Source organism: Dama dama, chromosome 8 (genome assembly GCF_033118175.1).
Source record: "Dama dama isolate Ldn47 chromosome 8, ASM3311817v1, whole genome shotgun sequence".
Lineage (NCBI taxonomy): Eukaryota > Metazoa > Chordata > Mammalia > Artiodactyla > Cervidae > Dama > Dama dama.
Window position 1 is genome coordinate 27,882,418 of NC_083688.1, and position 15,334 is coordinate 27,897,751.

At 55.5% G+C, this 15,334-nt stretch overlaps 1 protein-coding gene across 1 annotated transcript; it reads left to right on the forward strand.

Annotated features, from left to right (window-relative positions):
• The first annotated feature begins 1,615 nt into the window (after positions 1 to 1,615).
• On the forward strand, positions 1,616 to 7,703 carry IHH (Indian hedgehog signaling molecule). The gene is made up of 3 exons (XM_061148723.1): positions 1,616 to 1,942; positions 4,282 to 4,543; positions 6,273 to 7,703. The coding sequence occupies exons 1-3, from the start codon at positions 1,631 to 1,633 to the stop codon at positions 6,929 to 6,931; spliced, it is 1,233 nt and encodes a 410-aa protein (XP_061004706.1). The 5' UTR covers positions 1,616 to 1,630; the 3' UTR covers positions 6,932 to 7,703.
• Positions 7,704 to 15,334: the final 7,631 nt, after the last annotated feature.

Consider the following 15,334-nt stretch of genomic DNA (forward strand, 5'->3'; position numbering starts at 1 on the left):
AAGTTGCTTTTCTTCTTAGAACTGCAAAATCTTCATTTGTAAAATGGGGAGGATACGAACACATTTGGAATTGTGGGTTTAAATTAGATAATGCAAGCAAAATGCTTGTATAATAATATCTAAAAGCTTCCATCTATCAAGCACATGGCCAGTATCTATTGTATTAATATTCTTGAAATGAGAATTTTTAAACCTTTCTCACCCTTTTATTTCTATCTCTATTAAATTTGTAGAAAATATTGCAACCAAATCAGGTAATTTGTTGTAGTGGTGTTTGTTTTTTAACACACTTGCCTTTTCTCGTTTTAACAGAATGAATCCTAATTCATTCAGCCTTCCTGAATATCGTATTCAGATACACACACCATCCATGCTTACATCTCTAACTGCCATCACTCATTCTCTGTTCTTTTTCATTTGTGAAATAGAACCGAGAGAGTAATTATTTAGCAGCTCCCGTGTGCCGGCGGCAGCCAGTCGGGATTCCTTATTCCGTTGATGTCACCATTTAGATGCTCTTCTCTACACCTTGGCCTATTCCTCCGGAACTTCACTTTGCTCGTTTCAACAATGTTTCCACGTCCACCTCGTCCTCCATCTGACTCGTCATGAGGCTGGATGCCCCACTCCCAGCTTCGCACCCGGTTGATACAGAATTCAGCTCCACCAAGCTGAGAGGGCGCGCCTCCCCGGGCCAGGGTGGGGCACCAGGTTACCAGCGGCCTCCTGCCTTTTGGGTTTAGTTCCCCGCAGGGGACACCGTAGGCGGCTATGCGGTCCGGCCACTGCCCCCCACCCCTCGCGTCCGGCCGCGCCATGGGTTGCGGTCTCCGTGGGGGCGGCAGCTCCTGTACTGGAGGTTTGCGCCTGGCGGGGCACCCCGGAGCCGCGGGGAGCCCAGAGGCGAGGCCAAGGCGGGGTGGGGCGCGTCCGGGCGGGGAGGGCACACTCAGGCAGTGCGGGGGGCGCAGAGGGCAGGGGCGGGCGGGCGGGCGGACGCGCGACGGAGGAGCGAGAGGAACGAGGGCTGGCTAGTGCCGGGGCCGCCCGCCCGAGGGGGAGGAGGCTGCGCTGCCCTTGCCGCAGGTTTGCTGTCGAGCGCGCAGGAGGCAGGGACATGGGTAGGGTGCGGTCTGCGCGGGGCCCGAGCCCGGATCTCTTCCATTTCCCCTCTCACTCGGCCCCGGGCTGCGCCGCAGACGGCAGCAGCTCCCGCTCCGCCCCAGCCGCCTGACCGCGGGGCCGGGGTGCTAACCGCGGGGCCCGCCAGCCGGCCGGCCCGGCCAGCCCAGCCCAGCCCGGCGGCCCGCAGCCCCGCCGCCCGCCGCCCCCCGCCGCCGCCGCGTTGCCAAAACAAACGGGCCGGCCTATTTATTGGCGGCCGGCGAGCCGGGCAGCTCAGAGTCGAGGCGCCGAGGGGGACAGCGCGCCGCCACCAGCCAGGGCCCCGGGCCCCCGCCCCGCACCTGAATCCCGCCGGCCGTGCGCCGCGCCGCGCAGCCCATGGCGCCCCCACCTGGAGCCCCCAGAAGCCACCCGGACGCCTGAGCCCCCGCAGCGCTCCGGTCGACTCGCCCACCCACCAGCCCACCAGGCGTCCTCGCCCGCCGCTCCTCGGGGCTCCCTGGCCATGTCTCCCGCCCGGCTCCGGCCCCGCCTGCGGTTCTGCCTGCTCCTGCTGCTGCTGCTGGTGCCGGCGGCGCGGGGCTGTGGGCCGGGCCGGGTGGTGGGCAGCCGGCGGCGGCCGCCGCGCAAGCTCGTGCCGCTCGCGTATAAACAGTTCAGCCCCAACGTGCCCGAGAAGACCCTGGGCGCCAGTGGCCGCTATGAAGGCAAGATCGCGCGCAGCTCGGAGCGCTTCAAGGAGCTCACCCCCAACTACAATCCAGACATCATCTTCAAGGACGAGGAGAACACCGGCGCCGACCGCCTCATGACCCAGGTGAGCGCGACCCGCCCTCGCAGGGCGCCGCCGCCGAAGCACCGCCACCTGCCCGGCCCTACCCGCCCCCTGGCACCTTTCCTTGACTGGCTGGCACGCCCCCTGGCACCTGCCCCTCTCGCCGAGATGGGCCGGCTGGGGTCCCGGCGGAGTGCTGGCAATCCCCGAGCCCGCCGGAGGCTGTGAGAAGAGCTCCCCTCTGCCAAGCGCCACAGCCCAGCGGGTTGGCGGTGGCCCCTTCGGCCCTAGAGTGCTGGCAGCTCAGGTCAGACGCGGCTCCTGGAGGTACCTCTGCCCGACTGCCTCCCGCGCCTGCAAGATGCACCAGTCCCTCTGGCCTAACCTTCCGCACGGCTGCGCCCCTTTCAAGTCGAGGCGATTCGGCAACCCGAGAGGCGAAGCTCCGGGCGTGGAGGGTCCCACTGACCTTTCCTCCCCGCGCGCTCTCGGTTCGCTGGGAGGCCCGCTCCGGGGTCTGGGTTAAAGGAACAGCGGGCAATGGTAGAGCCAAGAGGCGGAGGTAGGGAAGGGATCTTGCCGGGGAGCCCACGTGTCTATCCCCAGAGCCAAGCGGCGCAGCTGCAGTTGAAGGGTGGGGGTGCCGGGCCGCCGGGCTCTGGGACCGAACTTGGGGGAATCCCTGGGTTTGGTACTGTGGATGGATTGAAAGAGAGGGGCTGGGGTGCCGGGAAGCCCCACAGCAGAGCTAAGGCTAGTCGTAAGTGCTCGGAACAGGAGGCGCGCTCAACCCAAGTACCTGGGGGAAGGGTGGGGGCGGCGGGGCGGGGAGCACACTTTCTTCCTTGAGGCCGAGTTCGAGGGAAAGTGACCTAGGTCCCCTTCCTCGGTGGGCTTCCACTGCAGGCAGGCAGCCTGCTTTCTAGATGCTTTGCGAAGGGCAGTTAGACCACGGCCCGCAGCACGCGCCCAGGCGCCGGGGCTGGCCGGCGGTGTCGGGCGAAGGTTGACTGGTGGCTGGGCCGGGCCGGGCGCTGAGGAATGCAGATAAGGATCCGGGCCACGGACTGGGCAATCATTGACAGCGCGTGCCCGGGCTCTGGACCCGAGTAGGGGAGGGGTGGGGGGGAAACAGGGGCGGGGAGCAGGGGCCGCGGGACAGACAGAGGTGGGTGGCTAGAAGCCTGGCGGCCAGGAGCACGCGGAGCTCCCTCTGGGGGCAGTGAGCGCCCCCAGCTAGATTGCAGCCTCGGAGGACCTACGGGGTCTTGGGTTTTAGCCTCTGTTGGCTCCTGGGAGACCGAGTCCAAGGGTCTGTGGGGGCCCTCGGCTCTGAGGGGTGGAGTAGGTTGAGAGGTGGGCTGCCCACATCTGGCAGCTCCTGGCACCTCTGTGTGAAGGACTGTGGAAGGACTCCTCTTCCCAGGCCCCTCTCCTAAGGCAGCTGCGGGGTTCCTCGGGTTCCAGGTACGAAGAGAGCCAGCGCAGACGATGGTCTCTACAGTCCTTCCCCCAGCGCGGCTCGTCTCCCACTTCATGGGAGGCGGAGCATGAAGTGAGCACCCCGAGGTCAAACGCTCCGTTTCTCGGGTCCTTTCCCAGATAGGGGCGGCGCGGGGGTGCTGAGTGCTCTTGACTCAGGGAGAACGCTACTTGGCGTTTATCAACCTGGAGCCCACCCCTCGCATCGGGAGACAAGCCGCGCGGTCCTCCATCTGGCCGGGTCAGACGGTAGCCGTATCACCAGCTCTGGTTCCCGGGCTGCCGCTTCCCCGGAGCGGGCGTAGCCGGTTTGGGATCGTGAGGGTCCCAGCGGGAATGCCTCGTGGCGCCGAGGAATCCCGGCAGGCTTGGGATTCCCCTCCAACACACCCCTCAAGCTGCCGAGCCGCTCCGCACCTGCCGCGCCCCGGCCGCTTCTCGGGCCTCAGCCCTGGGGCTACGGTGACACCTACTGGGCACCTCTAGCCTTGCACGCCTAGCAGGCCGGCCGCAGGCAAGTCAGCTCCGGTACGTCCTTTACCTTCTAGGCAGCAGGCGGTCCCCTGCTGGTCCCCTGGTGAGACAGAAGGGCCCGGCGCTCAAAAGGTGCCGTAACTCCAACAAGAGAGAGAGCTCAGAGACAGGTCCCCACGGGTGAGCGGATGGACGCGCCTTCCAGATTTGTGGCGCCATCGCGCGGTCCAGATCCCGGTGGGGTCAGGGGATGCTAGAATGGAAGGAAGCACTTTAGGGCTCTCTGTTTCTAAGAGAGAAGGACGGAGCACCCTCCCGGGTTTCCAGGCTCCAGCGAGTGCTGTAGGAGAGTAAGGGGCGGGGCTGCGCGCTCACCTGCACGCGGGCTAGCCCCTCCCCCAACTCTGCTCCCTCCCCTCCCGCAGCGCTGCAAGGATCGCCTGAACTCGCTGGCCATCTCGGTGATGAACCAGTGGCCCGGGGTGAAGCTACGGGTGACCGAGGGCTGGGACGAGGACGGTCACCACTCGGAGGAATCGCTGCATTACGAAGGCCGCGCGGTGGACATCACCACGTCGGACCGCGACCGCAATAAGTACGGACTGCTGGCGCGCTTGGCAGTGGAGGCCGGCTTCGACTGGGTGTATTACGAGTCCAAGGCCCACGTGCATTGCTCCGTCAAGTCCGGTGAGCCGCTGCCGGGGGACTGGGCCCGGGGCCGGGGCCGCAGGGCGTGGGCAGGCGGCGCTGGGCCCGCGGGAGCCAAGAAGGTGAAGAGGCCCACCCAGGGATGGAGGCGGGGACCCCGGGGACCAGGACGTCAGCGGCGCTCCCCACTGCTGCCCTTGACCACCTGCTCGGCCCGTGCCTGATAGTGTCATGGCAGGAGCCTAGGGAGACAGGGTCCTGTCCCAGCGATGCTGGGTGCTGACCAGGCGGTCCACAGTCCAGAGCCTGCTGCAAGTGGTGCAAGACAGAGCAAGCTGGCCAGATGGAGAAAGCCAGGCTGACAGAGAGACGGCCTCCCCATACACAGTGGTGCAGAACTGGGAGGTGGGGGTGGGGCCAGGGGCCAGGCTGTGCCCAGACATCCGCATGACTGACTGGGAGCCAGGAGCTCAGAGGTTCAGAGCGCACAGCCTGGCTGCAGGTCAGGCCCTTTAAGGCACTGTGTCTGCTCCTCTCAGGGGGCGCAGGCGTCCCCAACCTCTTCCCCAGGGCCCTGAAGCTGGACTTTGGGGGGCAAGGACAGCCGTGAGGGCAAGAATAAACAGAATGGACTTAATAAAGTGGATTTTCCCATACTGGCCGCTTTGTTGATCAGAATTGGCAGGCGCTGGGGCCTCGTCCCCTCCCTCAAATCTTGTCTGCATCCCTGCCACGTGCACTGAACCCCATCATGGATGCTTCACATGGCTCCTATGTGGACTGCCTGCAGAGTCCCCTGACTGCAGGCTCGGCCCTCTGTGCTGGCCCCATGCAGCGATCACACTCACAGACCTGGCGCATTGAGACCAGGCTCTCTTTTGTTCCTCATCCCACTGGGCTCACAGTGGTGACCCTATCCTGACCTTTCCCCTCTGTACTTCCCTGTCAACTGTATTTACTTCAAGTCACATCGACCCCTCACTTGCAAACACAGGCCCGATGCCAGTTCCCAGAGGGACCACTTCCCTGCATTACTACTGACCTCCAAATAGTATCTTGCATCCCACCCACTGATGCCATTGTGTCCTGTCCCCGCACAAGGACCCAGCACATGAATTGAAGATGGTGATTTCATCCTGGCCACTGAGTCACGCCCTGGCCTGGCCATTCACTCTGAGCTTCCCCAGGAGTCTGTGTTCTTGCCACTGACTGGCCCTCCTCTTGCTTGGTATATAGACGCCAAGGGCCAGTTCTGGCATAGAACTTGGGATGTCAGTCCAAGAGGACAATTTTGGGGGGGCATCTGAGAGATGGGTGAGAAATAATGGGACATCCAGACCCCAGAGGCATGAAGTGACTTACCTTCTCCTCGAGGCTGCAGCTTTGGGGTGTCAAGTCACAGCTGACCCCTTCCTGGCCCAGCTGACCCTCAGCCTCTCTGACTGCTTCAGTCTTATCAGGATTGGGAGCAGGTGGGGGAGGGGTTTCACCTGGGCTTCTGGAGGACCCTTTCCCTCATGCTCCCTGGGCTTGGAGCCTCAATATGCTCCTCTCATGAGCAAAGGATTAGGCTAGGGAGGAAGGCAGATCATACTGTGGGCTGGGGGTGGGTTCAAGGCTGCAGAGAAAGTGGGGGGCAGGGAACATGACATGGTGATGGGGAAACAGCCTGGGAGTAAGGGGCACCTTTGGCTGTGCTGGGGAGGATTGCAGTGACTGGGAATCCGAGCTCCACCCAGTAATGCCTTCATGTCCCTTCTTCCCACAGAGCACTCAGCCGCAGCCAAGACAGGCGGCTGCTTCCCTGCTGGAGCCCAGGTGCGCCTGGAGAGCGGGGCACGTGTGGCCTTGTCAGCTGTGAGGCCCGGAGACCGAGTGCTGGCCATGGGGGAGGATGGGAACCCCACCTTCAGCGATGTGCTCATTTTCCTCGACCGTGAGCCGGACAGGCTGAGGGCCTTCCAGGTCATCGAGACCCAGGATCCCCCGCGCCGCCTGGCACTCACACCCGCCCACCTCCTCTTCACGGCCAACAATCACACTGAGCCAGCTGCCCACTTCCGAGCCACGTTTGCCAGCCAAGTGCAGCCTGGCCAGTATGTGCTGGTGGCTGGGGTGCCAGGCCTGCAGCCTGCCCGAGTGGCGGCTGTCTCCACGCACGTGGCCCTGGGAGCCTACGCCCCGTTAACAAGGCATGGGACACTGGTGGTGGAGGATGTGGTGGCCTCTTGCTTTGCGGCCGTGGCTGACCACCACCTGGCTCAGTTAGCCTTCTGGCCCCTGCGACTGTTTCACAGCTTGGCGTGGAGCAGCTGGACCCCAGGGGAGGGTGTGCACTGGTACCCCCAGCTGCTCTACCGCCTGGGACGTCTCTTGCTGGAAGAGGGCAGCTTCCACTCGCTGGGCGTGGCCGGGGCAGGGAGCTGAAAGGATCCTTCTACTGCCCTCCCAGAACTGCCCACATGGGTCCAAAGGCCTCCCCACCAGGAGGGCATTGGCCTTGCAAGGGACCTGAATGGGGACACTGGTTCCCACCATCTCCTCCACCACAAAGATACATCACTGAGACTTGTACTGGGTGATGCCAGCGTCCCCCCAGCCCCATCTTGGTGTAGTGACAAAGCTGCAAGCTGAGCTGGCAATGGGGCGTGGTCTCTCCTTCTATCCTAGAGACCAGTGGGTCCCAACCCAGCCAGCCCTCACTACAATTTTTCATTCCTGCCTCCCCCAATGGGGAGGGCCCATTCTGTCCATCTTAGGCCCCTCTTGGGTGGGCTTGCACCTCAGTTGATGCTGCTAGATTCCCTGGGAGCCAGCAGGGAGCTGGCTGGACTCAATGCTGCCCAGAACTGAGCAGGCTGCAGGGTAGGACAGCCAGCCTGGCCATCCTGAGGCATGACCTTCCTCTCTGGCCACACTCTTCGGGACACATCCAGAGACTGTTGCTGTCAGTACACAGAGCTGTGTGTTCCAGCCAATGTGATCACAGTGCCCAGGACGGGGGCAGTGGGCTAGATGTCCTGCCCACCCTCTGCCCAGGCTATACATTCCCATTTCTGCTGAACCATGACCCCCACCCCCTCCTCCGGTCAGTCTCCCCCACCTTATTTATTGGCACCGAGGGGGAAGCCCATGGGAAAATTTGGGGATGTTTTGGTCTTTTCTTCCTTTTGTAATAAAAATTATTTAAGTTGTTAGAGCCCTAGAGTCCAGAACACCAAGTAGGGCTGATACACTGCTAGCCTAGAACCATGGGTGGGGCCGTCCAGGGCTGTGTGCACCTTCCTCCAAAGACAAAACCTTCAGAGCTACCACCCTCTTTGCAGGGCCTTTCTCATCCAGTAGGTCTGCCAAGTCACAACAGAGGGCAATTCAGAATGGGCCACAAGGCAGATGTGAATTCTACAGAATCTCTTCATGATCCACAGTGAAAAGTCAGAGACTCATGCCCCAAGAAAGACCAGAATAAGTAGGGGAAGCCCCTTTACTTGGAAACAAGGAGATGTTTCTAGATAAGTAAAGTGATCATGGAATTTTTAGATCAGTTCTTTCTCTAGTCTGTGTTAGGCAAACTTTGGGGTCAGCATGCAGAGGCCTTGCCTGGCCCAAGTTAAGGTGCCTCCCCTGCTTATTCTGGTCTCTCTCAGGGCCCAAATCCTGATTCTTGGTCCCACTTCTAGGATTCTTCTTTAACAGATCTAGATCAGGGTGACCCTTGTGGTCCAGTAGATTAAGAATCTGCCTGCCAATGCAGGGCACACGGGTTTGATCCCTAATTCAGGAAGATTCCAGATGCCTCAGGGTGACTAAGCCTGTGAGCCACAGTTACTGAACCCGGAGCTTCTAGAGCCCATGCTCTGCAACAAGAGAAGCCACCATGGCGAGAAGCCTGCACCCCAAACTTGAGGACGCCTATGTGCCGCAACGAAGACCCAGCTCGGCAAGAAAAAAAAGAAGATCCAGATTGAGGCCTAGGAACTGATTTTTACAAATACTCCAAACATGGCAGGTAGTCCATAGATTACACTTTGAGAAACATTGCTTAGTCGGAAGGACACCAGTTTATTGCCAAAACAGGATGACCCCTGTCTTCATTTTCTCTTGGTCTCTGCATCCACAGCAAGTTTTACCGTACTCATTATAGACCAGCTGAGAGTCCCAGATCCATTGATAACATTGTTAAATATTCAGGAATACTCTGAAGCAGTTGAAATAGGCCATAGTGGGAATATTTACATCATATTGGCATATGCTGCCAATTAGGGCTCCCTTGAGTGTGGAGAGCTAGTTGTGAAAGCACACCCCTGCCCAGGTTCTAGCCTCTGATAGACATTTCTGTCAGAAAGTGGCGGGGGGAGGACTGCCCTGACTCTTACTTTACCATCCCCACTTCCATGGAGGAATGCTCTAGAGAAAACTTCATTGCTCTGGAGAATGTCATCTGGGAGGAAGAGGCTGTAATGACAACTGCTATCATTTAATGAAGACTAGATCCAACCAGTCCATCCTAAAGGAGATCAGTCCTGGGTGTTCATTGGAAGGACTGATGCTGAAGTTGAAACTCCAATACTTTGGCCACCTCATGCCAAGAGTTGACTCATTAGAAAAGACCATGATGCTGGGAAGGATTTGGGGGCAGGAGGAGAAGGGGACGACAGAGGATGAGATGGCTGGATGGCATCACTGACTTGATGGACATGGGTTTGAGTAAACTCTGGGAGTTGGTGATGGACAGGGAGGCCTGGCATGCTGCGGTTCATGGGGTCGCAAAGAGTCGAACATGACTGAGAGACTAAACTGAACTGAACCATTTCCAAACATTGTTCTAAGTAGTCTACATGTAGCACCCACTTCATTTTCGTAACAACCCTTTGTGGTATATATTATGCATGCATGCTAAATAGCTTTAGTCATGTCTAACTCTTTGTGACCCTATGAACTGTAGCCCACCAAGGATGCAGTAATTTTTGTCCATGGGATTCTCCAGGCAGGAATACTGGAGTGGGTTGCCATGCCCTCCTCCAGGGGATCTTCCCGACCCAGGGATTGAACCCACATCTGTTATGTCTCCTGCACTGGCAGAAGAGTTCTTTACAACTATCACCACCTGGGAAGCACAGTATATACTATATTCTTACCATTTTCCAGATGAGAACACAGAGGTACAGCAAGGTTAAGTAACTTGCCCAGGATGATGCAACAAGTGACAGAAGCAGGATTTGACCCCATGCATCTGGCTTGCCTTTTCATACTGTTCATGGGGTTCTCAAGGCAAGAATACTGAAGTGATTTGCCATTCCCTTCTTGGAAGAAAAGTTATGACCAACGTCGACAGCATATTAAAAAGCAGAGACATTACTTTGCCAACAAAGGTCCATCTAGTCAAAGCTATGGTTTTTCCAGTAGTCACGTATGGATGTGAGAGTTAGACTATAGAGAAAGTTGAGCGCCAAAGAATTGATGCTTTTGAACTGTGGTGTTGGAGAAGACTCTTGAGAGTCCCTTGGACTGCAAAGAGATCCAACCAGTCCATCCTAAAGGAAATCAGTCCTGAATATTCATTGGAAGGACTGATGCTGAAGCTGAAACTCCAGTACTTTGGCCTCCTGATGCAAAGAACTGACTCATTATAAAAGACCCTGATGCTGGGAAAGATTGAAGGCAGGAGGAGAAGCGGACGACAGAGGATGAGATGGTTGGATGGTATCACCGACTCAGTGGACAAGGTTAAGTTACTTAACCTTGCTGTACCTCTGTGTTCTCATCTGGAAAATGGTAAGAATATAGTATATACTGTGCTTCCCAGGTGGTGATAGTTGTAAAGAACTCTTCTGCCAGTGCAGGAGACATAACAGATGTGGGTTCAATCCCTGGGTCGGGAAGATCCCCTGGAGGAGGGCATGGCAACCCACTCCAGTATTCCTGCCTGGAGAATCCCATGGACAAAAATTACTGCATCCTTGACATGAGTTTGAGTAAACTCTGGGAGTTGGTGATGGACAGGGAGGCCTGGCGTGCTGCAGTTCATGGGGTCGAGAAGAGTCAGACACGACTGAGCGACTGAACTGAACTGATCTGGCTCGCAGGTCCACTGTTCTTACCAGAGGCTTTTCCTTTGGTAAACTTGGGTCTTTTCCAGAAGGCATGCTCAGCATTTCAGGACTGGAAATCTGCTTTGTCATGCCACCTGGAGTGGACTACACATCGCCTTGTGGAAGACACTCACAGACCAGGTTCATAGGGACCAGAACATCTATGAACACCTTTGCAATGAGAAACAAAAGGTCAAGGTCAGGAGGCTCTGGTCCATTCATTTGCACATTCTGTCTTTTACAGAAATTTTGCATGGGGTGGGGGAGAGAGTGAAAGAGAGATTGAGGCTCTCTGTTATGGGGGGCCTACCTTCCCCTCTTATGGGGACTGGGGACACTTTGTCCTGTAGACACAGAGCCATTTGGTGTCCCTAGACCTTCTGTTCTAAAAGAGCTTCCTCAGGAAATACACTTATCTTCAGAGATGGCTGCAGAGATTCAGAAAAGCATTTTGAATCCAGACCCTGGAAAGACCAACCTTGGGATAGAGGTGAGGCCCTTCAGTTTTTCGGGGAATCCTGACCCAGAACTGTGGTGATGGTACCAGCTGGACAAGTAGAGTCAGCCTGGAAAGTTATCCTTCACCTCTGCAGTGCTATAGTCCAGTTCCTCCCACCAGAACCAGCTTGCTTATCCTCCTTAAGATGCTGAGGCCCAGAGGAAGGTCAGCCATACCACCCAGACCCAGAGAGCTACTGCTCCGATGCGTGCTGTTCTTCATGGGCCTAAGCTCAGCCCTGAAGGCCGTTACATCCACAGTGGTCATTGCTCTCCCGCAACTTTTGCCTGCAGGGGGCTGCCTGGGGAATGGCTTCTGACAGTGAGCAGCGGTGTGTTGGAAAAGGCTGAGCCAATGCAACAATCCTTTAGGCAACCAGGCCTGCTGTTAGCACTTGCAGCCCCAGGATGGGAAGTGGAAATAAGTGAGTGAAAAAGTGAAGTGTTAGTCGTTGTCTGACTGTTTGCAACCCATGGAGTGTTGCCTGCCACACTCCTGTCCACGGAATTCTCCAGACAAGAATACTGGAGTGGGGAGCCATTCCTTTCTCCAGGGGATCTTCCCAACTCAGGGATCAAACCTGGGTCTCCTGCATTGCAGGCAGATTCTTTATTGTCTGAGCCACCATGAAAAATCTTAGTAAAATGCCCCTTCAGGAGATCCAACTAGAAAAGGCAGCACTCCTGGCCTGGCACCAGGAAGTCTGTTTAGGAGAAAGCCTCACACCATGGGGAAGGAGCTCACAGAAGGTCTGGATTTCAGGCCCCGCCCCCTTGTCTGACCAGCCCTTGTGCAGGGTACAACTTGTAGAGACTTCAACTCTGGCCCCAACTGGTCTGGGTCTCTGCCAGGCTCAGACAGATTCTGCCAGTGGTGACAATTTGGAGAGAAGTTCCTACAGCATCACACAAGAGGGGCTGGGGAGAAATAAGCAGGGGTGAGGATGGGATCTGCAATGTCTGGAGACTTCCTGGAAGTGGTTTGGGGCTTGGCATAAATGACTTGGGCAAGAGGAGGTGGATGGATCATTGGGAGCAGGTGTGTGGAGGAGAAGCGTAGGGCATGCTCAAGGACTAGGAGTGTGACTGGGGCTCAAAGGCACCAGGAGGGGAAATGGAAGTAGGGGAGGAGAAACGCTGAACCCCATGAAAGGGCAGAGGTGAAGGCCTGGTGAGAAGTGCTGAAGCAGAAAACACCCCCAAAGAAGGGATGGAGGCCCTCGGTGGGGAGCACAGGCTCTGCTGCCCACCTGAGAGGGTGTCCCTGCAGCAGGAAAACTTTTTGGCAGGGGTTGGTGGCAGCAGGTCTTCCAACCCATGCCCTCTGCCCCCTGGGTGGAGCAAGCCTCCCGGAGCTTGGGCCCACATCCCACACCCCAGCCTAGTTCTCAAAGCCTCTTTGTTCCACTGGGCCAAGCTTTGGCCAGCCCAGATCTGATAAGGCCATGGTAGGACAGATAGCAGCCCCACCCTGCAAGCCTCAAGCCACACCCAGGCTGCCTCGCACGCACACATGCACGCACATCTCTTCTGCCCCAGAAGGGCCTAGATGCAGGGACCTTCCCACCCACACCAGAGTTAGGGAGCCTCAACCTCTGGGCTGGCCCCCTCCTGCAGTCCACTCAAGACCCCTCTCATATGCATGGGTAAGCAGGATAAGGGAATTACCTCCCATTTCAGAGAGAAATAAATGAAGTGTCCCAGAGGGAAAATAACTTGTCCGCAGTTATTTCTTCCACAATCAGGAGTATCAATTGCTAGCTCTGCTCTTTACAAAAGTGAAAGTAAAGTTGCTCAGTCATGTCCAACTCTTTGCGACCCCACGGACTGTAGCCTGCCAGGCTCCCCTGTCCATGGGATTGTCAAGGCAAGAATACTGGAGTGGGTTGCCAACCCAACGCAGGGATCGAACCTGGATCTCCCACATTGCAGGCAGTCTCTTTACCCTCTGGGCCACTAGGGAAGCCTCTGCTCTTTATATTATCTTTTAAACCCTAACATCGTGTGAAGTTAGGTTATTCTCAGTTCTTTTTTGGCAAAGAAGAAACAAAAGCCCAGAGAGGTGAAGTTACTTTCCTAAGGTCACACAGCACATTCCAGAGCAGAATTCAGGTCCCGTGCAGCAGCAAACTGAGGGAGATAGGAACTGACAAGTTACCCACCCCAGAAGGAGAGGAATGCACTCCCAGCCTTCACCTAAAAGATCTGATGGGGCTGAGGTGGCCAAGAATCTCCAGGAAGGTGATCCTGGAAAAACAACACTCTAGATACTGTGTGTGTGTTAGTTGTTCAGTCATGTCCAACTCTTTGCAACCCCATGGAGAAGATCTCATTTTGATGCAAGTGGCAATGTTTAAAATATGTCCATGAATTACTTGACACTCCTCTCCCCTTGAATCTGGCCTGAGACTAAGTTAGGAAAGACATATAGCTTCTGTCTGGTTCTACCCTGAGCTTGCCAAGCTGGAAAGGCTATGGATAGGTGTTCCCAGCCCTAACCTAGTTGAGCTCCCAGCCAATAGCCAGCATCAATTGTTAGCTGTGTGAATGCACCATCTTGGATGTCCAGTCCAGTGGAGCCTTCAGGAGGCTGCAGCCCTGGCCAACACCTGACTGCAACGGCATGAGAGAGTCCAGTTGAGAACTGCCTGGCTAAGCCTGTCCTGAATTCCCAACCCACAATATCACAAGCAAAATAAAACGGTTGTTTGGAATCTTGGTGTACTTTCTTACACAGCAATGGTAACCAGAACAAAATGCAAAGAGGAGATGGGGTTTGGTGAGGACAATTTTGGAGGCTTTCCAGAAGCCTTTAATACACTTTTGCATGAAAGTTTTTTTTAAAAAATGAAGTGTGCATGAGGCTGGGAGAAGGGTGGTGCTTCTTCATCTTCTAAAGGGGCAGCGTGAGAAGACACAGTGATGGGATAAACTCGGAGCAGACAGAGACAAAGGGAAGGGCTGGATAAGCTAATCTCCACACTCAACTGATTGAAAGGATGCTCCTTACCTACTCTGGTAGCAGGGTCTCTGGTGACAGCAAACTTGGAGGAGTGGAGAGCCTCTGGAAGGAAAGGAGTTTCTGCATGTGGGCTAGTGGGTAGCAAGGAGTTATACACAGCCAATAAGGAAGGCTACTAGAGGTTTTTAAAAACCCAAATGTTGGATGCTGAAGAAAGTGCTCAAAGTTTGGGGCCAGACCTGAGAGAGGGGCTGGACATTCCCATGGATGGTTGGACACTTACCAGGCCTTGACAAGAAGGTCCATGAAAATGAACTGAGAAGCGCACTGTTACCCTCATGAACTCCCCCTGTGTCTGCATCTAGTTTTTAACATATGCCTCTGAATGCCCAACATCAGAAAGCTACTCTTGGCATTCCCTGGTGGTCTCTGCATTTTAGGTGGTTAGAACTCTGCCCTTTCACTGTTGAGGGCTGGGTTCCATCCCTGGTCAGGGTACTAAGATTCCACAAGCTGCATGGCATTGCCAAAGATAAATAAGTAAAGGAGTGTGTGTGTGTGTGTGTGTGTGTGTGTGTGTGTGTAAAACTCAGAGAAAGGTGACCAGGCAGGTCATAGGGAATGGTATTTCTCCGTGGAGTGGTTGGAAGAGTATAGATGGATAGGTTTCTTGGTTCTGAATGCTTAATTCTAGAGAAGCAAAAGATAGGTGGGTTCGGCATCTAATAAAGAGGAGGAAAGTGCAGTTTATGGTAGAGAATCCTAGCAGACACCACTCTAGTCAAGTGATCAAGCTCATCACCGGTAATACATATCAACAAGATGTACCCTCTGATATTTTGCACTGAGAAGGGCCTATAACTCTGTTATGCTTCCCAATAATGCACATCATACTCTAATCACAAGGAACAAACCCAGATTGAGGAATATTCTACAAAATAATTGACTCTACTCTTCAAAAGAATCAAGATCATGAAAGACAAGGAAAGATTCAGGAAATGCCGAAAGTGGGATCCTGGATTGCATACTGAAACAGGAAAAGGACATTAGTGGATGAGCTTGTGAAACCCAAATAAATTCTATGCTTTTCTTAACAGCATTATTATACCAATGTTAATTTCTTCTTTTTTATAAGTGTCCTATGATCATGTAAGAAGTTAACCTAGGAGGAAGCTAGATGAAAGTTTTTAGAGAACCACCTGTACTATTCTTGTGCACATCTAAAATTAACTCAAAACTTTTAAAATTAAAAAAGAAAATCTAATAAAAAGAGAATCT